We start from the raw sequence: 17,586 nt of genomic DNA, 5'->3' as shown, positions 1-17,586 counted from the left end.
TATATATATATATATATATATATATATATATATATATATATATATATATATATATATATATATATAACTCAAATTACCTTGTAACGGGTGTTGTAACCACACATCCGGTTTACGACTTCCGGTTGCGCATGCGTACATAAACACATAACAGCGTAAACAAATAAACACAAATCGCTACTTTTGCAAAATTTGACCTGCGCACTGAAATATTAACGTTATTATTTATAAATTATTATTTAACATGGGAAGGGGGAGGATGTTTTGCGACTATTCTGTATTACAACTATACTGTCACAATTTTCTTACAAATAAATCAACTTTGACCAGTTGACTACCATAAGAGCATTTTACAACAGCAATTTACCCACCGCCTTCTTTTTTTTTAAATTTATTCTCCATTTTTTAATGCACCTTTCTTAAATAAACATTCATACATTTTCTTCTACACTACCAACATAAATAAATAACCCCAAAAATACGTTTTTTTAAATTTGTGTTACAAATAAATAATCAAGGCGACAATAAAACGTATTGTATTACTGTGTACGTTTTCAGCGTCCCAATTTTTTTTCCGCGTTTAAATTATCCAAATAAACAATTGTAATACTTTCTGCATTTTTTTACATCGTTCATTTCCGTATTACGTTTATTTTAATGTTTTTCTGAAAAATAAATCTAATTTAACCCGTTGATAACCATAAGAACAATTTACAACGGCGATTCCCCCACCGCTTTTAATTTTTTTTTTATTCATTCTCCATTTTTTAATACACCCTTCTTAAAAAGATTCATACATTTTCTTCTACACTACCAACATAAATAAATAAGCCCGAAAATATGTTTTTTAATTTGCGATAAAAATAAATAATTAAGGCGACAATAAAACATATTGTTTTACTGTGTACGTTTTAAGCGTCCCAATTGTTTTTTTATGCGTTTAAATTAAAAAGATATATCAAAATTAAAATTTAACTTTAAGTATTATCGTATCTGTTCAGTGCACATTTACCTAAAAGTATGGAAAACCACATATAATTCAATGGCTGTAAGTGTTTTTTTAAATACACAATTATGAATAGAACGACTTATAGAAATCTATCCATATTCTTTTTTCATTTTAATATACTTTCACAGAAATGTTTCTGTTATGTCACAAAAAAACAATGTTCTTTACGTCACAAGTATCACGCTCATACATTAATTCCATAGTTAATATAACATACTGACCCAACGGGTCACGAGTAGTCTAGTATATATATATATATATATATATATATATATATATATATATATGTGTGTGTGTGTGTGTGTGTATGTATATACATATATGTGTTTGTGTATATATACATGTATATATATGTGTATATATATGTATATATTTGTGTATATATATGTGTATATGTATATATATATGTATATATATGTATCTATATGTGCGTATATATATGTGTATATATATGTGTATATATATATGTATTATGTCAGGTTATGTCATATGCTACTGATACCATGTAACTCAGTACTACCTGCTTCATGGTCGAGTAACCGGCGACTAAACTGGTTCCCCCACCAGACTTGTTTGGTGAGGAGGGTGGCTAGTCTCACTGAAGGATTAAAAACAAGACCTTCCAAGGGGCGAATTAGCTCTTTTTCGGGGTTAACGGCCAACTAGCACCGTGTGTGTTTGTGTGTATGTATGTGTGTGTTGGGGTGGAGAGGGCTCCTGTAAGCCGTGGCAAAGGCAATCTTTCTAGGAGAAGCAAATCTCTGATTTAAAAAACCATAAAGCGGGAGACCAGTACCCGCATTAAGCTAGTCTGCAGTTTTACTTGTTGCTGGCTATCTTGCTCTTGCTTGTTGCTGGATCTCAACATTTTGAACCGAGAGAGAGAGACTTAGCTGTCGTACAAAGCTAAGACTATGTAACATCATCTGTGTATAGATACTCCCTCAGGCATTTGTCTATTAAAATGGTCCTATGGCGATGGAAAAGATTGGGCTCATGGACTTTAAGTGTCTGAGGGAGTGGCACTCGTCTGACAAGACGTTGCACTCATCATATATATGTATATATATATATATGTATATATACAAGACAAATAGAGAAATGGATAGACAGATCGTAAGACAGATTGATAAATAAATAGATAGATAATGCATATATCAGGGTCCCTTGCTTGTAGTTAGAATCAAAATCTGACGCCTGTTCTGGTACTCCACTTGATATTTTTCGTTTTTTTTTGCTAGTGAGGAGAAATGCCTTTAAACTGAGGCACTTTTTATTTCCATCAAGAATGCTAATTTATGAAAAGCTCGATGTTCCTACCATTAAAAATTGACCTTGTGTTGGGAAGCATGCGAATATGGACATCTCAATAATGTCTCAAACTATTGCTTGTATAGGGCAAAATAATACAATCACAAATTGATAACCCATGACTGATATAAAAGTAGGCATTTAAACTACTTCAATAAATTATAGCCTTTTAACTATTGAGTCAGAATTTCTCAATGCCAGAAGCCACACGGATATAAGGGGGACCCTTATTTCGGGATATAGTTGAAGAGATTGATGTATCTGAAAGGATTCATATATATATATATATATATATATATATATATATATATATATATACTGTGTATTTCGGCGTATGACGACCCTTAAAGTTAAAAAGTCATCTTAAAAAAAAAAAAACAATATTTCATAAGATACCGGGTGTTGCCTAGGCTGAACAAACATGGCTTCCTGGTTTAGCAGTCGTCTTATACAACCGATATATGATAAATTTATTAAAATTTGCTCCAATTTTGTACCTCGTCTTATCTGACGGTCGCCTTATACGCCGAAATATACGGATTGATATAGCCAACGGGCTAGATAAACAGATATAGTTGAAAAATAAAACAAGAGAAAACACACAGTAGACAGACAGAGAGATTAGACAGATAGGTCTGAACAATCTTAGTTAAAAAAACAAAAACAAAACAAAATGAGTTGATAGCCTGACGAATTCGTAACATAGCATGAACCACAAACGTTTGTCATAAGTGTATGTTAAGGTTATATGTCGTTTTGTCTCCATATTTTCAAACTCTATCTCCTCCGAAACGAAAAATCGCATAGCGGTACCAAGGGTCTCAAATGATTGGATTTTTACGGACCGTTCTTTTATGGCTCTTTAGCCGGTTAAAATTATTTTTAAGGGGTCAAAAATGAACCAAAATTGAAAAGTCCTTATATTTTTCGTACATTCATCTTAGTTTATTTTTAATTTTAAGTTTCTAATCAGTTCATGTGCGTGCCACGTTTATAAAGTGGTAACGTAAAGCTTTGAATGCTACAGTTTCGGTTTCGATTCTAGATGATGGCACCCAAATACTTTTATTTTTTACTTTTGAAATCACGACTCTGTAATAATAATATAAACAACATCTGGACAAATTTAAATATCATACCAAAGCCCCCCCCGCTAGTATGATATAGAAATAAAAACGACGTGATGTTGACTAGACAGAATAAAACTGGAGATGCGGAGTTATGTAAACGTATAAGAACTGAAAAAAAAAGAAGAGAAATAAAAAGAAACGGAGAAAATAAGAAGATCGGGAAAGAAGAAGAAGAAGAAGAAGAAGAAGAATGATGGCGGGTACAGAAGAAGACGATGAAAAATCTTGAGGCAAAGAGGAGTAATCTGACTAAATTAATAATGGCGCTATTGATGCGAATGATCATTTCTCTGTCTTGTTTTACCAACGGAGATTTGTAGTCTATGATAATCAATTTATTCTTTCTCCTCCTAAAATAATTTTGCCATCTTGGATTTTTTTCTACGTTTTTTACACTCGCCACCGACGTTCATTTATTTTTCTAATTAGAGAGAGAGAGAGAGAGAGAGAGAGGGTGGGGAGGGAGAGAAAGAGAGAAAGAGAGAAAGAAAGACAGAGGGTTGAGAGAGGGGAAGAGAGAGAAATAAAAATTCAAAGGAAGAGACAGGCTAAGACAGAGACAGAGAAAGAGGCCGAAATATGAGAAAGGCTTTCTTTATCTCGCACTTGTCTGATAAAGAATTTAGATTTTCATTCTACAGACCTGTTTTTATATACCAATATTAAAGACGAGTATGTAAGAAAAGAACTTGTATGGTAAATTTCCACGTAGTCTTAAAAATTAGGCAGAGTGCAGTTTAGAGGAAGGGTACGACTCCTGGTTATGGCGTCACTAACACAGGAAGCAGATAGGGGCAAATTAGTAGAAAGAATCGGATTATTTCATCTGAACCGGAAGAGAAGGCATTAGAACTTTTGCATTGCTGCTTCTTACCACTCCTTTTTCCGTAATGGATGAAGTTTAGCGTTGTTTGAGAAAAAGGGGGGGAAAAAAGAGATGCAAGCTGCAACACCACGAACAACAGGGAAGTGATAGTTGCTAAATGGTTAACGATGCAGGCTGACAACCTGGGTGTGTCAGGCTCGAACCCAGATTGTTCCACAACGTTAACATCTTTCACGTGGTCTCTACCCGATATCTTTCTAGACACGATTCTTAATAGAAATATATCGGGGAAATGAATGCCAGAGAAATCAGCATCATGAATGATGCTGAACAAACAAACAAACATCAGGACCAAAACCCGACCACTAAATTTCGTCAATACATGGAGGAAGAGTGGGGATAATCGCGGGGACCCTCCCCTTTATATTATATTCATACCAATCAAAGACTTTAATGAGTCGTTAATTTCCAAGGCCAAAAGCCATCGAGAATATCCTTTTATTAATTTATACAGGTGTTCTACAAGGATGATGGTTTATGAGATTACCTGTTGGATGCTGAACAATATTATGAGAGGGTGGAAAAAAAGATGAATTGAATTTCCAAATTTTATTTATCAAGAGGACGACTAAACAAATAGCTTTTGATATTGAACTGTAAGACGACCATGTTTATGTCAACATAGAAGCAGTTAAGTGACAATGTGTTCCGAAGTTCTTTTGGAAAATCCGTTTGGTTTAAGGTTCATACAGGAAGACAGGAGAATACTTGCAGTGGTTTTAATAAAATGAGCTCTTGCTGTGAATACCTTACAGGGGGAACCAGAAATAGAAGATTAGACAACTTAAAGCTGATCTCCGTTTACGTTCGCACCCATCAGGCCTACGATTATTGAAAATTGGTTTACAAAATCACCGTATTTTCACGGCCGGCAAAAGATAGATATGGTTTCATAAATGGTTCACAGAGGAAGCGATATCAATTATATGTACGGATTCGATTTTCGATGAACCGTAAATTTGGTAAGCTTTCAAACCAGTAAATTTATTTGTTCTTTTTTTTTATTCGTCGCGTAGTAAATTTCCGTAAAAGATCTTTTGAGATCATTAATTTCCGAAATGCATTCGACTATTGGTCGATTGACTTTTGTACGTATACTCTTTTAGTATTTAAGATTTAAGGTAATTCATCTGACAAATTAAAAAAATTGTATAATTGTGATACTGTTGAAGTTCCTACGCTTCGGGTGTTGAGAAGTGGGTAAAAAGAGGGATATAAAAAATATAACAAAAAAGGAGTAAGTAAGTAAGTTTATCAGCAGAACATTAGATACGAAGTTGTTCACAAAGGAACACAAAAGAAAGCTAGAATGGGATTGTTGATCGCGTGTGGCAGTGATGGGAACAAGGGATCGGTCAATATATTTTAAAATTTATTCAGGAGTGGCGATGATTTTGCAAGATACGACAGTTGGGGATGATTTGCGGATAGTCTTGAATTTGAGACGGTTGACGACAGTTTAAGCTGTGAATAGTTACCAGTTGGATATAAGTGAACGCAGGTTGCGGCTTGTACCAGATCGAGTGAGCATTAGGTGACCGAGATGAGCTGATATCAACTGACGAATATATCTTTGACAGAACGTAGATGTGGACCTTAGCGTTCACAGTATCAATAATGTCACACATACACACATACCTCCTTATGAGAGACAGTGATATGGCCAGAAGAGAAGACGAAAGAGATGTAGATCATGAAAACAATGTAGAGGTCGGCATTTGCTGTCGTGGTATTATATAATGGTGAGGTGACTAATGATTCGACTCTTAAAAGCTAAATTAGATGGAGAAAAATAGACATAAGAATATAACAGGTTATGTCTATAGACTATATAATCAATTACCGTAATTATAAAGCAGTAAACAACACATGGGGCTACTAAACAAATTTTCCTTCCCTTCTTCTTCTTCTTCACTGAATACTCGTCAACACAGATTGTTTATTTATGAACATAAGACTTTCTGGCTAATGTGTCTCGTATCTGGATATCATTAATTTTTCCAAGATTCAACTTTCTTACACTCACAACATGGAATTCCGTATCCAAGAAGACATTACCATTTCAAAGATGTCAGCCTATTTCTTGCGTGGTCTCTGTTATTTTAGTTAAATATTTTTTCCTATTTCAGGCCTGTCGTTTGCCTACAATGCAAGTATGCACCCTATTTAATAAACCGTGTTGCATATGTTTACATCTGGATATGATTCAACTGTCTACTCTATACAATGATAAATATCTAATTAGTAACTTTCATGTTGCAATATAGAATGATTCTGAATCAGAATATTTGGTTGCGGGCAAGAATATCATGACTTCGTCTTCTATATAAATAAGACAATAGATGCATGCGGTGCCTTAAATAAGTTTCCAGGTTTTATTTTGTACAGACATTTAAAATCATTGTAGACACTTGCAAATTCAGTATGTTATTACTATACATTTTATAAAATGACTGATAATTTTTATGATTCAGGTTCAAATGAACAGCTACAGTAGGAATTGAAATACACCCTTGTCACATTTGGTGAATTTCAAAAATGCTATCTGGAGGTGAGAACACTTTAGAACAATGATATGCAATAAAATTCTGTTTTGAATTTGGTAAAATGGCAGAAAAACGCATGGAATGCTTGAGACTGCTTTTGGGACCATCTTGCATGAATTGGGCATCAGTTTGTGAGTGGCATAAGAGATTCAATGAAGGCAGCGAGTCTCTAAGGGATAATGAGAGGTGTGGGAGAGGTAAGGAAGGTATAACATCAGATTTTATTGGCCAAATAAAGAATTTCATGGATGAGGACCGTCATGTGTCTGTAGAGAGAATAAGTGTAGTTTGATGCCAGAATGAGAACTGTACGAATTCGTGAGTTACTAAAAATGCAGAAGATTTGCGTGAATTCACCAATCAACTCCATCCTTGTCACATACTACTTGACTAAAATGGGTACAATACAACTCCTCACCCTCCCTGTTTATCCAAACCTTGCTCCTTGTGACGCTTGGTTATTCCCTAAGCTCAAGGAAAACCTTAGAGGCTGTCGTTATGAGACAATCGAGATGAAAAAGGCTGTGACGATGGTCATTGACATTTTTTTTACATGGGGTTCACCACTTATCAAGGCCAGAAGGCCACTCAGGGATAAGGGTTATTGCGTGTACAGTAATCAATGAGATAGTATTGTAGTAATCATTAGTGTTGGGTGTTTAGATAGAGTGTCTTACTTAAGGGGGCGGTTTGTCAGGAGTTTGTTTATGTTGGACTTAAAGACGTCCAAGTTGTAGTTAAGTGGGAAACAGGCAAGCGGCAGAGAGTTCCACTGGCGTGCAGTTCTAAGAAAGAAGCTTTGCTCATGGAATCTACGTTTTGATTTAGGCACAGATAAAGAGTGGGGTAAATTATTGATAGTAGTTTCAGCCAGACGGGTTTTTCTCTTGAAAGCTTGCTCACACAAGAGGACTTTCATGACTCTTTCGTGTGTGTACTATCAGTAAAAGTGCCCATATGAAAAAAAAGTCTGAAAACTTAATGAAGGCACTTGGTATATGTGCGTGTCTGTAAGTTAGTGAGTAAATATTTAGCCGATAAACTCTTCAACCACTGGTCACATAAACAACAGGTCACATAACACTGAAATTAACAGAAAATAGTAATCACACATCAAGGATGATTTATAACGAGCAAAATCTTTGTTTGAATACATGAATTAGGCATTGAAATGCAAACTGTTCATTTCAATTTTCCGGCAGATTTTTACTTCTTTCTGCGCATGCTCAAATTCAATACATTTCTTCAAGTCGCTTAATATTAAATCTTTCTTATCTATCTCTCGATAGCTACATCGGTAGAAGACACTGCTGGAAAACTAAATGCGTTGGTTTCCATCCAAGCTGATGATACCCAAGTCATTTATTTTAATCTTTTGAAATCGGTTCTATATATTAGGTACAACATAATATTCCATAGAGAATAAGGTCTGTAATAATAAATATGAAATCTACATGAATTAAAATATATTTGAGCGCATTTTACAACACCGGCTAGCCAATATATATATGTAGTCATCGACATACAGTCCTGTTTCGTTGTATCACAACTCATCAGTGCCGCTAGACTAGCACCTCTCCGAAGCCAAAGATTGAACATAGAACCATCGTGTTGACAATCAGTAGTTCTACCGATCGACCCACCGGCGCGGTGCCCGCAAATAACCTCGCCAAATGTCTATTTTAAACAAACATCCGCCCACCACTTTTATTGTGCTCAAACCGCTTATTTATAAACAAACAGCGAGCCTCACATTTCTCAGCCAATTAAGTAGCGGGTGAGATTATTTACGACTGGGCTCTACTCAAAGAGGGCGGCTTAAAAGAGATAGATAGATAGATAGATAGATAGATAGAGAGAGAGAGAGAGAGAGAGAGAGAGAGAGAGAGAGAGAGAGAGAGAGAGCGTATATATATATGTATATATATGTGTGTGTATATATATATATTGTATATATATAATATACTCGTTAACCTGCTTAACATCAAGCGGTTAACAATGTTCGCAATATGTTTACGCTTGGCATTAAAAAATAAGACTTTTTAAAATTTTATTTACGACGTGAAATTATATACAACATTCAAACTTGACTTCCTGTCGTTTAATATTGTCTTACTGTTTACTGTTCATGTCTGCTGACATGGAATTTATAGGTTCTTAATTACTATGTTAACAACCGGTAGCCTGGAAGAAGAATGTAAGCCACCGTTTCAAGATTGTCTTAGCGACTGCATCAGAATCTCCTGACTGTCAGTAATTTTCATTTCCTACACTGAGAATTGCGTAAGCATCAAACACAAGTGTTTGCAGGTAAAAAATAATTGGTAATATTTGTTTATAAATATATATATATATATATATATATATATATATATATATATATATATATATAAAAGTGAACATGTCTGTATGTGTGTCTGTGTACATTTCCCTACGCAATAACGGTTAATTTTATGTCTACAGACTCGAATTTGATATACAGGGTACTGAGATTTGGGAAAATCTTTGTGATCGGTTTTCGGACAGAAATTTGGCTGTTAAGAGGTCAAAGTTCGACGATTTGACCTTTGAAAACTCTACCAAACTCCTCCACAAATTTTGGGTCTAAACACTAGAAATTTTGGATATAGGTTCCTTGGACATGGATCTAACTTAATAACTTGATTTGAGCCCAAAACAATAAATGTTAAGGGGTCATAATAGGGGTCAAATGTAAAAAAATAAAATTTACCGCTTTTTTTTTTTTTTTTTTTTGCTCAACATACACCTTTTTTTTCTCAACATACAATGCCGGGCTGAAATGCTAGTTCTGCATCAGAATGCTATGTATCTATACACAATACAAACAATCACAATTTTAAACCAATTAGAAAGTTGGACATTATCTTACTGTTCACTATTCATGCCCGCTGACATGGTATTTATAGGCTCTTAATTTTCCTTAATTTCTGTGGTAACTACTGGTCGTCTTCTTTGGCCTTTTGGTCAAGATCAAAGTGTAGTATCAGTTCTTAAGATGCTGCAAGCTATGACTAGCTATGACTAGCAAAGACCAGATGTGGGGGCAACCCCACATGCCTGACCATTAACCAGCTCCCATTTCCCACCTCTCGGGAGCTGGTCCCCTTTTTCCCTTCCCCCTCCCTTCACTCCTCACATTAAAAATCAGCCTTGTGCCTAATTTGCTCGGTGGGGGAGCAAATAAATACCATCTGTTCTTAAGATAATGCACTTCCACTTCTTGTTCTCTTTCGGTGGAGGATCAATCCTTCACGACTGAGACAATTTTTTATTTTTGTACCTTTTCTCCACGTTAAAAAACGACCCTGGTGTCTAACTTTGTCCCGTGGGGAGGCATAGTAAATAGGTACTGGTAACTTTGAAATATAATGCTAGCCTACGGTATCATGGTTAACTTAGTTACTTGTCAGATTGTCACTTCCTACACCGAGGTTTGCATAAGCATGAGACACCAATGTTTGTAGGTAAAAAAATAATTGTTAATATTTATTTATATCTAAATATTAATTTACTTGTCCGACGTCCGTCCAGTGTAAGAAAAACATCATCATCTCAAACATTAATTAATAATAAAAAAAAAGCGAATTACCTTTTATAGTCGCTCTTTATCTTTTAAAAATCATTAAAACCATTTTATCCCCAAAAATTTTCAGAAAAAAACATGGCTGTCGGTTTACGGTTCAAATTGGCTGTTTTATTTTATTATTTAACTAACGGGGCTACCCGGCGTTGCCCTGGTTTTTAGAGGCGTGTGTGGTTGGGGGTGGTAAAATGAAAACAAAGCGAAGTCATAACCCTGTGTAAATATGATAAAAACAAACAATGTTAAAACTATATAAAAATCGTGTAAAAAAAAAAACAATTAAAAAAAAATGAACGTGATGCAATACGAACGGTCCGGCGATGTCCGTGTGTTTGAAAAATCCCCAAAAAGTTTGAAGGGGGCGTCGAACTCGAATTATTGAGGCGAAAGTGCAAAAAAAAAAAAAAAAACGTGATGAATTAACTAAAAAGTGAATTAGGTCAAATATCAATTCCGCAGTGAAGTTTATTTTGGTTTAGTATCAGTTGTCACATCCCACTCGAATTCTAAATGAATGTTTTTGTTTTCTCGAATTCTAAATGAATTTATTTGTTTTAATTTTAATTTAAGTGTAATGCAAGTGAAATCACGATATCGTTGCGTTTTAATCGTTGTGTAAAAATAAATGTTGAGTTGGAAATACTAATAAATAAAGGTCATAGTTAGATTTCACGGTTAAAGTCGTTAAAACCGGAAGTAAAATTCGGTCAGTCTCGCAGATTGCGTCTTACACTAACGAAAAAAAAAAGCAAAAAGAAAACAATAATAGTAATCGCGTTTTTTTTTTTTTAATTTTTAATTTCTATTTTATTATGGAAAAAACAGAAAGCATAAATCAGGGGAAAAAGATAAAAAAAAAAGAAACGGCATAAATAACCTTGTACCATTCAAAACCGATGTGTTTCCTCGTAGTGTTCCTTGTGAACGCATCCGCATCCGCTGCGGTGTAAATGGGGAGAGGGGAAAGGAGGAATCTAATAGAGAGAAAAGATGTTGCAACTTCCATTGAATCTAAGCGATTTTGGAAGTGGACTCTCACCGGAAAAAATATAGGAATGTACCATTGTCGAGGAACTGTAGAGGCAATAGGCCTATAGCAAACCTCAGATAATGTGCTACAGTCTGTACGCATTACATTAGCATATTATGTCATGATTTTTAATCCTATAAAGGTCAAAGGTTATAGAGAAGAAGAGAAGAAGAGAAGATAAAAGTCATGTTGAGAGAAGGCTGTGAGTTTGTTTTTATTATAGTTTCTTTTAAAAACATTTTTATAAAGTGTGCAAGTGAATTGACATCTGTTTCTTTATAATTTATATAAAAAACTTATTCAGAATAAAACAACAGAAAATATGTGTTGTGTGTTGAATTTTCGTTGAAAAAAATCTAATTTTTTAAAATCAATTCTTTTTAGCTTCAAAAAGTTAAAAAAGAATTTGCTAAAAATTGTTTTAAATTCGACGTTATTTGTTTTAGTTTTTATTCATTTTATTTATAAGGTGTTTTAAAAATTTTCAACTACCGTGGAATTTCCACAGGTTCTGCTAGTATATATATATATATATATATATATATATATATATATATATATATATATATATATATATATATATATATCAGAATAGAGATATCTACACACTATACAAACAACCATAATTTTAGATCAATTAAAAAGCACTTTTTAAATTGAATACGTAAATAAACTGAAGCATTTGACAGTGGATTATTTTTGCGATTTTGTTTTGTTCTTGGTGGAGAATAAAGTTGTTTTTTTTCTCCAGTTCTACAGAAAATAGAAACAGAAAAGAAGTATGTCAATCCGTACTTACCATTTTCGTTTTTGAGCAGTAAGTTTTCAATCTCAGAGTCTTTTTTTCCTCGAGATCCCATGAAACCTAGTGCCGAAAACCTTTTGCCTCTGGAGCCATAGAAGGCTTGGGAGCTAAGTCTTCGTCCCCGGCTCGGTGAGAAAGCCTCAGCGGAGATCCTTCGACCACGCGAGCCAACGAAAGCAGTGGACAATTGCTTCCTACCACGACTTGGAATGAAGTTCAAAGACTGCGACTGTTTCTTACCCCGGGACCCAATGAAACCAAGTGATGCTGGCTGTCGTTTACCTCGTGATCCGACGAAAGCGAGGCTAGGGTCAGCCTTTTTATCCTTCTCTTTGCTATCGTCCAGAGATACATCTCCAGTTGTTTCGTTGACTAGGTCAGTGGTTTCTTGTCCGTATCCGTAGACCGGAAGTAGTAGCCTGGAGATAGGCTCATTGGGTCGTTCATGTTGTTTGCTTATGGCTAACATGTATAGTTTTGATAGACTGTTTAGGATATCACTACTTCCGCTGTAACGTTTATCGGGTACTGACTCATCGAACTGCAAATAAACAAAATAAAATAAATCAGTAAATAATAGTTTGATGGCCATTTGTCAGCAAATACACGTTAGAAACAATAACAGCTAATAATAATAATTTATTTGTTCAGAAAATGACCCGGTTATTTTTTCGTGAATGTTGCCTCGTCAGATTCTGGTAGCTTACATAAAACGTTGAAATATGTCGAAAAGCTCACTTAATGAAAACCCCCTCGACCATACGACAATACAAACGCGCCTTGTGTAGCCAATACAAAACTGAGCAACCGACAGTAAATCGGAACAACATGCAGATATCATGCTACCGTCATCATGCAAAAATTTAAATCATTGAAAATAAATTCTAGTCGCCACAATGAATCTAGCGAGTCTGCAGATTATGCTACAATCACCGGGAAAAATGATTTCATCGAAATTAATAGATACCGAATATGTGGTAGAACGAAAAAAAATTTTTTTTTCGTAAAAAATCGATAATTAAAAAAAAATCTCCTTATAATTAATATTTTTTTACAATAAATACTCCCCCTAAAAAACAATAAGATAGTTTTTTAAAACTTTTCTTACAAAAAAGAAAGCAAAAACAAAAAAAAAATAAAAGTAACAAAAAAAGTTAATATTTTTGCATGAAATTTACTGTAAGTTCTTTTGTATTTATTTATCGTATTTCCATTTTCTTAATTGAAATTACGATACGATAAACCTTTATATTATTATGTTTTATTTTTTTTAGAGTTTAAAAATTTTATCATCGCTAGTCATATTCCGATGGTTTACGTAAGCTTCCGGAATATACCAGCGCAATATACACAAATAAACAGGTCGTTCTCTGCATAAATACCTAATACAGTAGAACACTGGGATACTTCATTTAAAAATAGTAATAATATACAGTACAGTATATAATACATATAATATAATCAAATAACATAATAAATAACATCGTAAGACGGGGCAAATACCGTAACCAGAGACCGGGAAAACATATTCCACATCGTAACCTGAAAAAAACGTATCCTTGGCCTACCATATTCCGGAACTCTACTGTATTAAGTCATTACAAATGGTTTTTCTGGTTGAAATTTTAATTTTGAAAATTAAAAAAAACTGTACTTTTGCTCTATAATTGATTCCATCCGTCTCGTTTGTAAAATTTTGTAGGTTTCGGCGTGAAATATGAATCTAACTTATGTTCAATATCCTCTCGTGATGTTTAACTAAGTTAATGGTTTTGTAACACTCAAAATAAGTGATAATCCGACGGAGCTATTTAAGGAGAATATGCAGAATGGGCAAGATTTCCTAACCAAATTCTTCTAGATCTTGCTTTTTCTTTTTTTAGGACGAGCATTATCATGATGGAAGATGACTCCCTTTCTGCTGATTAACGAATATCATTTTCGGGTTAACATAGGTGAGAATATTGCCGAAAAATATATGAATAGTACTTTAATAATCGGAAATAAAAAAGTTCTAAATTAATCATGGTGATAACAATATACGCAAAATAAATTGCAATGGTTTAAAATGCCCTTACTACAAATTACAAAGCCATTTACATCAACGTGATAAATAAATAATAAAAAAAACAAATAAATAAACAAACAAACAAACAAATAATAATAATAATAATAATAATAATAATAATAAAAATTCTAACCACACCCGAATTACCCCCTTCCACATCACTGCCACCCCAAGAGTGAGACCAAATAACCAAGTAGAGTCAAGAAGGAAGGAAAGACCGAGAAACTAACCAGACCTCCGCCGGATAAGTGCAAGGAGAACTGGGACCTTGGGGAGGTTTATTGCCACTCAAATTCCAGTGAAGACCAATAACCGCTGCTAACGAGAAATCAATGACAAGCAGTTGTTGCGATAATGCAAATTTATTTGCAAATGCTATCGAAAGAGGTGGAGATTACTGGAAATCTGAGGAGACTTGTTGTCACTCAACTTCCAGGGAACACCACAGGCTGTATTCTTTTCAAGGAGAGATCTTTGATGACCTGCGTGAAGGCTCCTTGTGAGCCAATAATAATTGTATTTTTGAGTGTCCCGCGCACTGAGAATTGAACAAAACAAAAAAAAAAAAAAAAGAGAGTACCTTTACAACGGAATTATATCAAGTGCTTTATCCACCACGTTAAAGGTCCTTGCACAAAAAACCCATGGCGTAGTGATAAAATGCTTGGCGGCACTCAAAAAAATACAATTGCAAATTACTTAGGACGTCTACCCAGCCATGAATGACAGAAAAAGAGCGTGCTAACCCCCGTAGATTAAATAAAAAAGTCCCGTTGGAAATTTCATGCAGATTACAGAAAGATTCCCGAGTTCGATGGAAAGATTCCCGAGTTTAACAAGATACACCTGAAGATGTTCAGAAGTTACATCGACCGAAACGTTGTGAAAAAAAAAAAACAAACATTCAAGTTGAGAACAGTAGTCCGAAGAATCCAAGCAATACGAATAATCGATCCTCATCTAAAAAATTCAGAAACAAAGCTACCATTTCAAATTTGACAAGTATCACTCGCTTTATAGACGCAAGCTGTAATAAAGATGCACACAATCATCTAAGAAACGTGGCAGACTTTTCTTTTCGTCTTCGAAATAGATTTAAAGCTTGCACATTTCTTATTCTCACCGATTTTAATAGTGTCTTTAGGATCATTTGTTACGCCAAAACACACATTCACCTACTTGTCCAATAAATACGAACACTCGTTCATGTTTATCCTTATTTGTCTCCCTTTTTTTGCCCGTCTCTTGATCTGTGGCCGTCATTTCAACTAGTGATTGTTTGAGTTGCCGCTTGGCAACGGAGTTCAGTAAAAAAAAAAAAAAAAGAAAAAAAAAAAAAAGAAAATAACTAAAAGAAAAAGAAAGAAGCAGACTGGCCACATCTCAATTGGGTAATCCTGACAACCAAGAACGAGACTTGAATCAGTTGGTCAGCTCAATCTCTTGAAACAACGAGATTTAGGCCGTTTACATTTATTTAGTTAATCGTACCTCTTTACTTACTTACTACTACTACTACTACTACTACAATAATAATAATAATAATAATAATAATAATAATAATAATAATAATAATAATAATGATAAAACACCCCTGCCTACTGCCTGACCCCCCTTTGTGTGTGTGTGTGTGGGGGGGGTTATGGCACCAAACCAAATAAGTGAGGACGGTCAAGGAGTATGGAAAGATTGGAGAGAGAGGGTACCAGCCAGACCTCCGCTGGATGAGTGCAAGGGCTTATTGCCACCCAATTTCCACTGAAGACCAATGGTCGCTGCTAACGAGAAATCAATATTAAGCGGCTGTTGCTATAACGCAAATTCATTTGCAAAGTTTATCGAAAGTAGTGGGAAGTACTGAACACCTGATTAGGCTTGTTGTCACTCAGACTCCAAATAATATCACAAGTTGTTGTGAAAGAGAAATCTTTGAAGATGGCATGTGTAAGTACTCCTCGTGAGTAAAAAAGTAAATCGGTTGTTCGGATGTTTTGTTTCACGATTTTCGAGTTACGTCAATATTTGAGACGATGGTTTATTATTCGCATTATTGAAATCTATCGGGCAACTGTTCCCATGTTGAATGGTATTTTCAGAACGTTTTGATGCCCCCCCCCCGCCGATCTTCTTCGGATGTATCTTATAAAACTCTGAAATCTTTTTATCGAGCTCAGGAACCTTTCTGTCGTACGTGAAAATCTCTACGGAATTTCGAACGGAACCATTTATGCAATCTACGGAAGTAGCATGCTCTCGTTCCGCCAGCGATGACTGGATAGAAAGTCCGAAGTAATTCGCAATTGTATTTTTTTTTTGTTTTAGTATTACCAACAGTGTAACTTTTACAACTGAATTTTACCAAGTACTTTATTCACTACGCCAGGGATCTTTGCAGACAATTCTAGTCTGACTTTTAGAAGAATTATTATATATCTTGTTTATAGATGTACAATACTGCTATTATAATTATATACCATTATTCGCTACTAGATATTCATGCTATGTATTTTTTTTATTGGTCATTTAATACTGAATCCAATAATTTTTAGGAGAAAAGGTTTAAGATTTTTAAATTCTTTTTATTTTCAGAAATATTTATTGACAATATTTGATTTCGTTGCTTTGTGAAGAAAAATTATTGATTTTGTTTTTGATTTTGCAGAATTTTATTTGAGTTCTTCAAAAGTAAAAGAAAAAATGAAACAATAACATCAATGTAATCTGGAGAGACTTGTTCTCATCCAGATTCCAGGAAACACCACAGACTATTGCCAGTGATAATTTATGTGAGAACTGAGTTTCAATCTATGGTCCCCCCCTCGCCAAACTTTCACAAGAAACACTCGTCTAGCTGTAAACACTATCAATAATTCCCCCACTCTTTATCTGTGCCTAAATCTAAACGTAGATTCCATGAACAAAGCTTCTTTCTTAGAACTGCACGCCTGTGGAATTGTCTTCCGTTTTCCTGCTTTCCGGCTGACTACAATATGGTTGTCTTCAAGTCCAACGTAAATAAGTTCTTGATGAGCCGTTCCATATAAGTTATCAAATTTACCAAATTTTCATTACTAATGATTACTATATTGTCCAATTTCTACTGTACACTCTTTAACCCTTATCCTTGAGTGGCCTCTTGGCCTTGATAATGTGGTGATACCTATGTAAAAAAAAGAACTCCTAGTGAGTGAAGAAGAACA

General features: G+C 34.6%; 1 protein-coding gene across 3 annotated transcripts in view; it reads right to left on the bottom strand.

Moving 5' to 3' along the window:
• LOC145258216 (uncharacterized) overlaps positions 1–17,586 on the bottom strand; it is a 164,043-nt gene that overhangs the window by 55,987 nt on the left and 90,470 nt on the right. For all 3 annotated transcript variants that reach the window (XR_013864079.1, XM_080116159.1, XM_080116160.1), the window contains exon 2: positions 12,313–12,859. Coding sequence is in view for 2 of the 3 variants with exons in the window: in XM_080116159.1 (XP_079972285.1) it covers positions 12,313–12,859 (547 nt within the window). In the remaining variant the exon portion in view is untranslated. The remainder of the gene's footprint in view (positions 1–12,312; positions 12,860–17,586) is intronic.

The sequence above is a fragment of the Euprymna scolopes genome, chromosome 33 (genome assembly GCF_053919585.1).
Source record: "Euprymna scolopes isolate OS-2025 chromosome 33, ASM5391958v1, whole genome shotgun sequence".
Lineage (NCBI taxonomy): Eukaryota > Metazoa > Mollusca > Cephalopoda > Sepiida > Sepiolidae > Euprymna > Euprymna scolopes.
The sequence above is the reverse complement of the archived record's forward strand: the minus strand, read 5'-3'. Positions and strand labels throughout refer to the sequence as shown.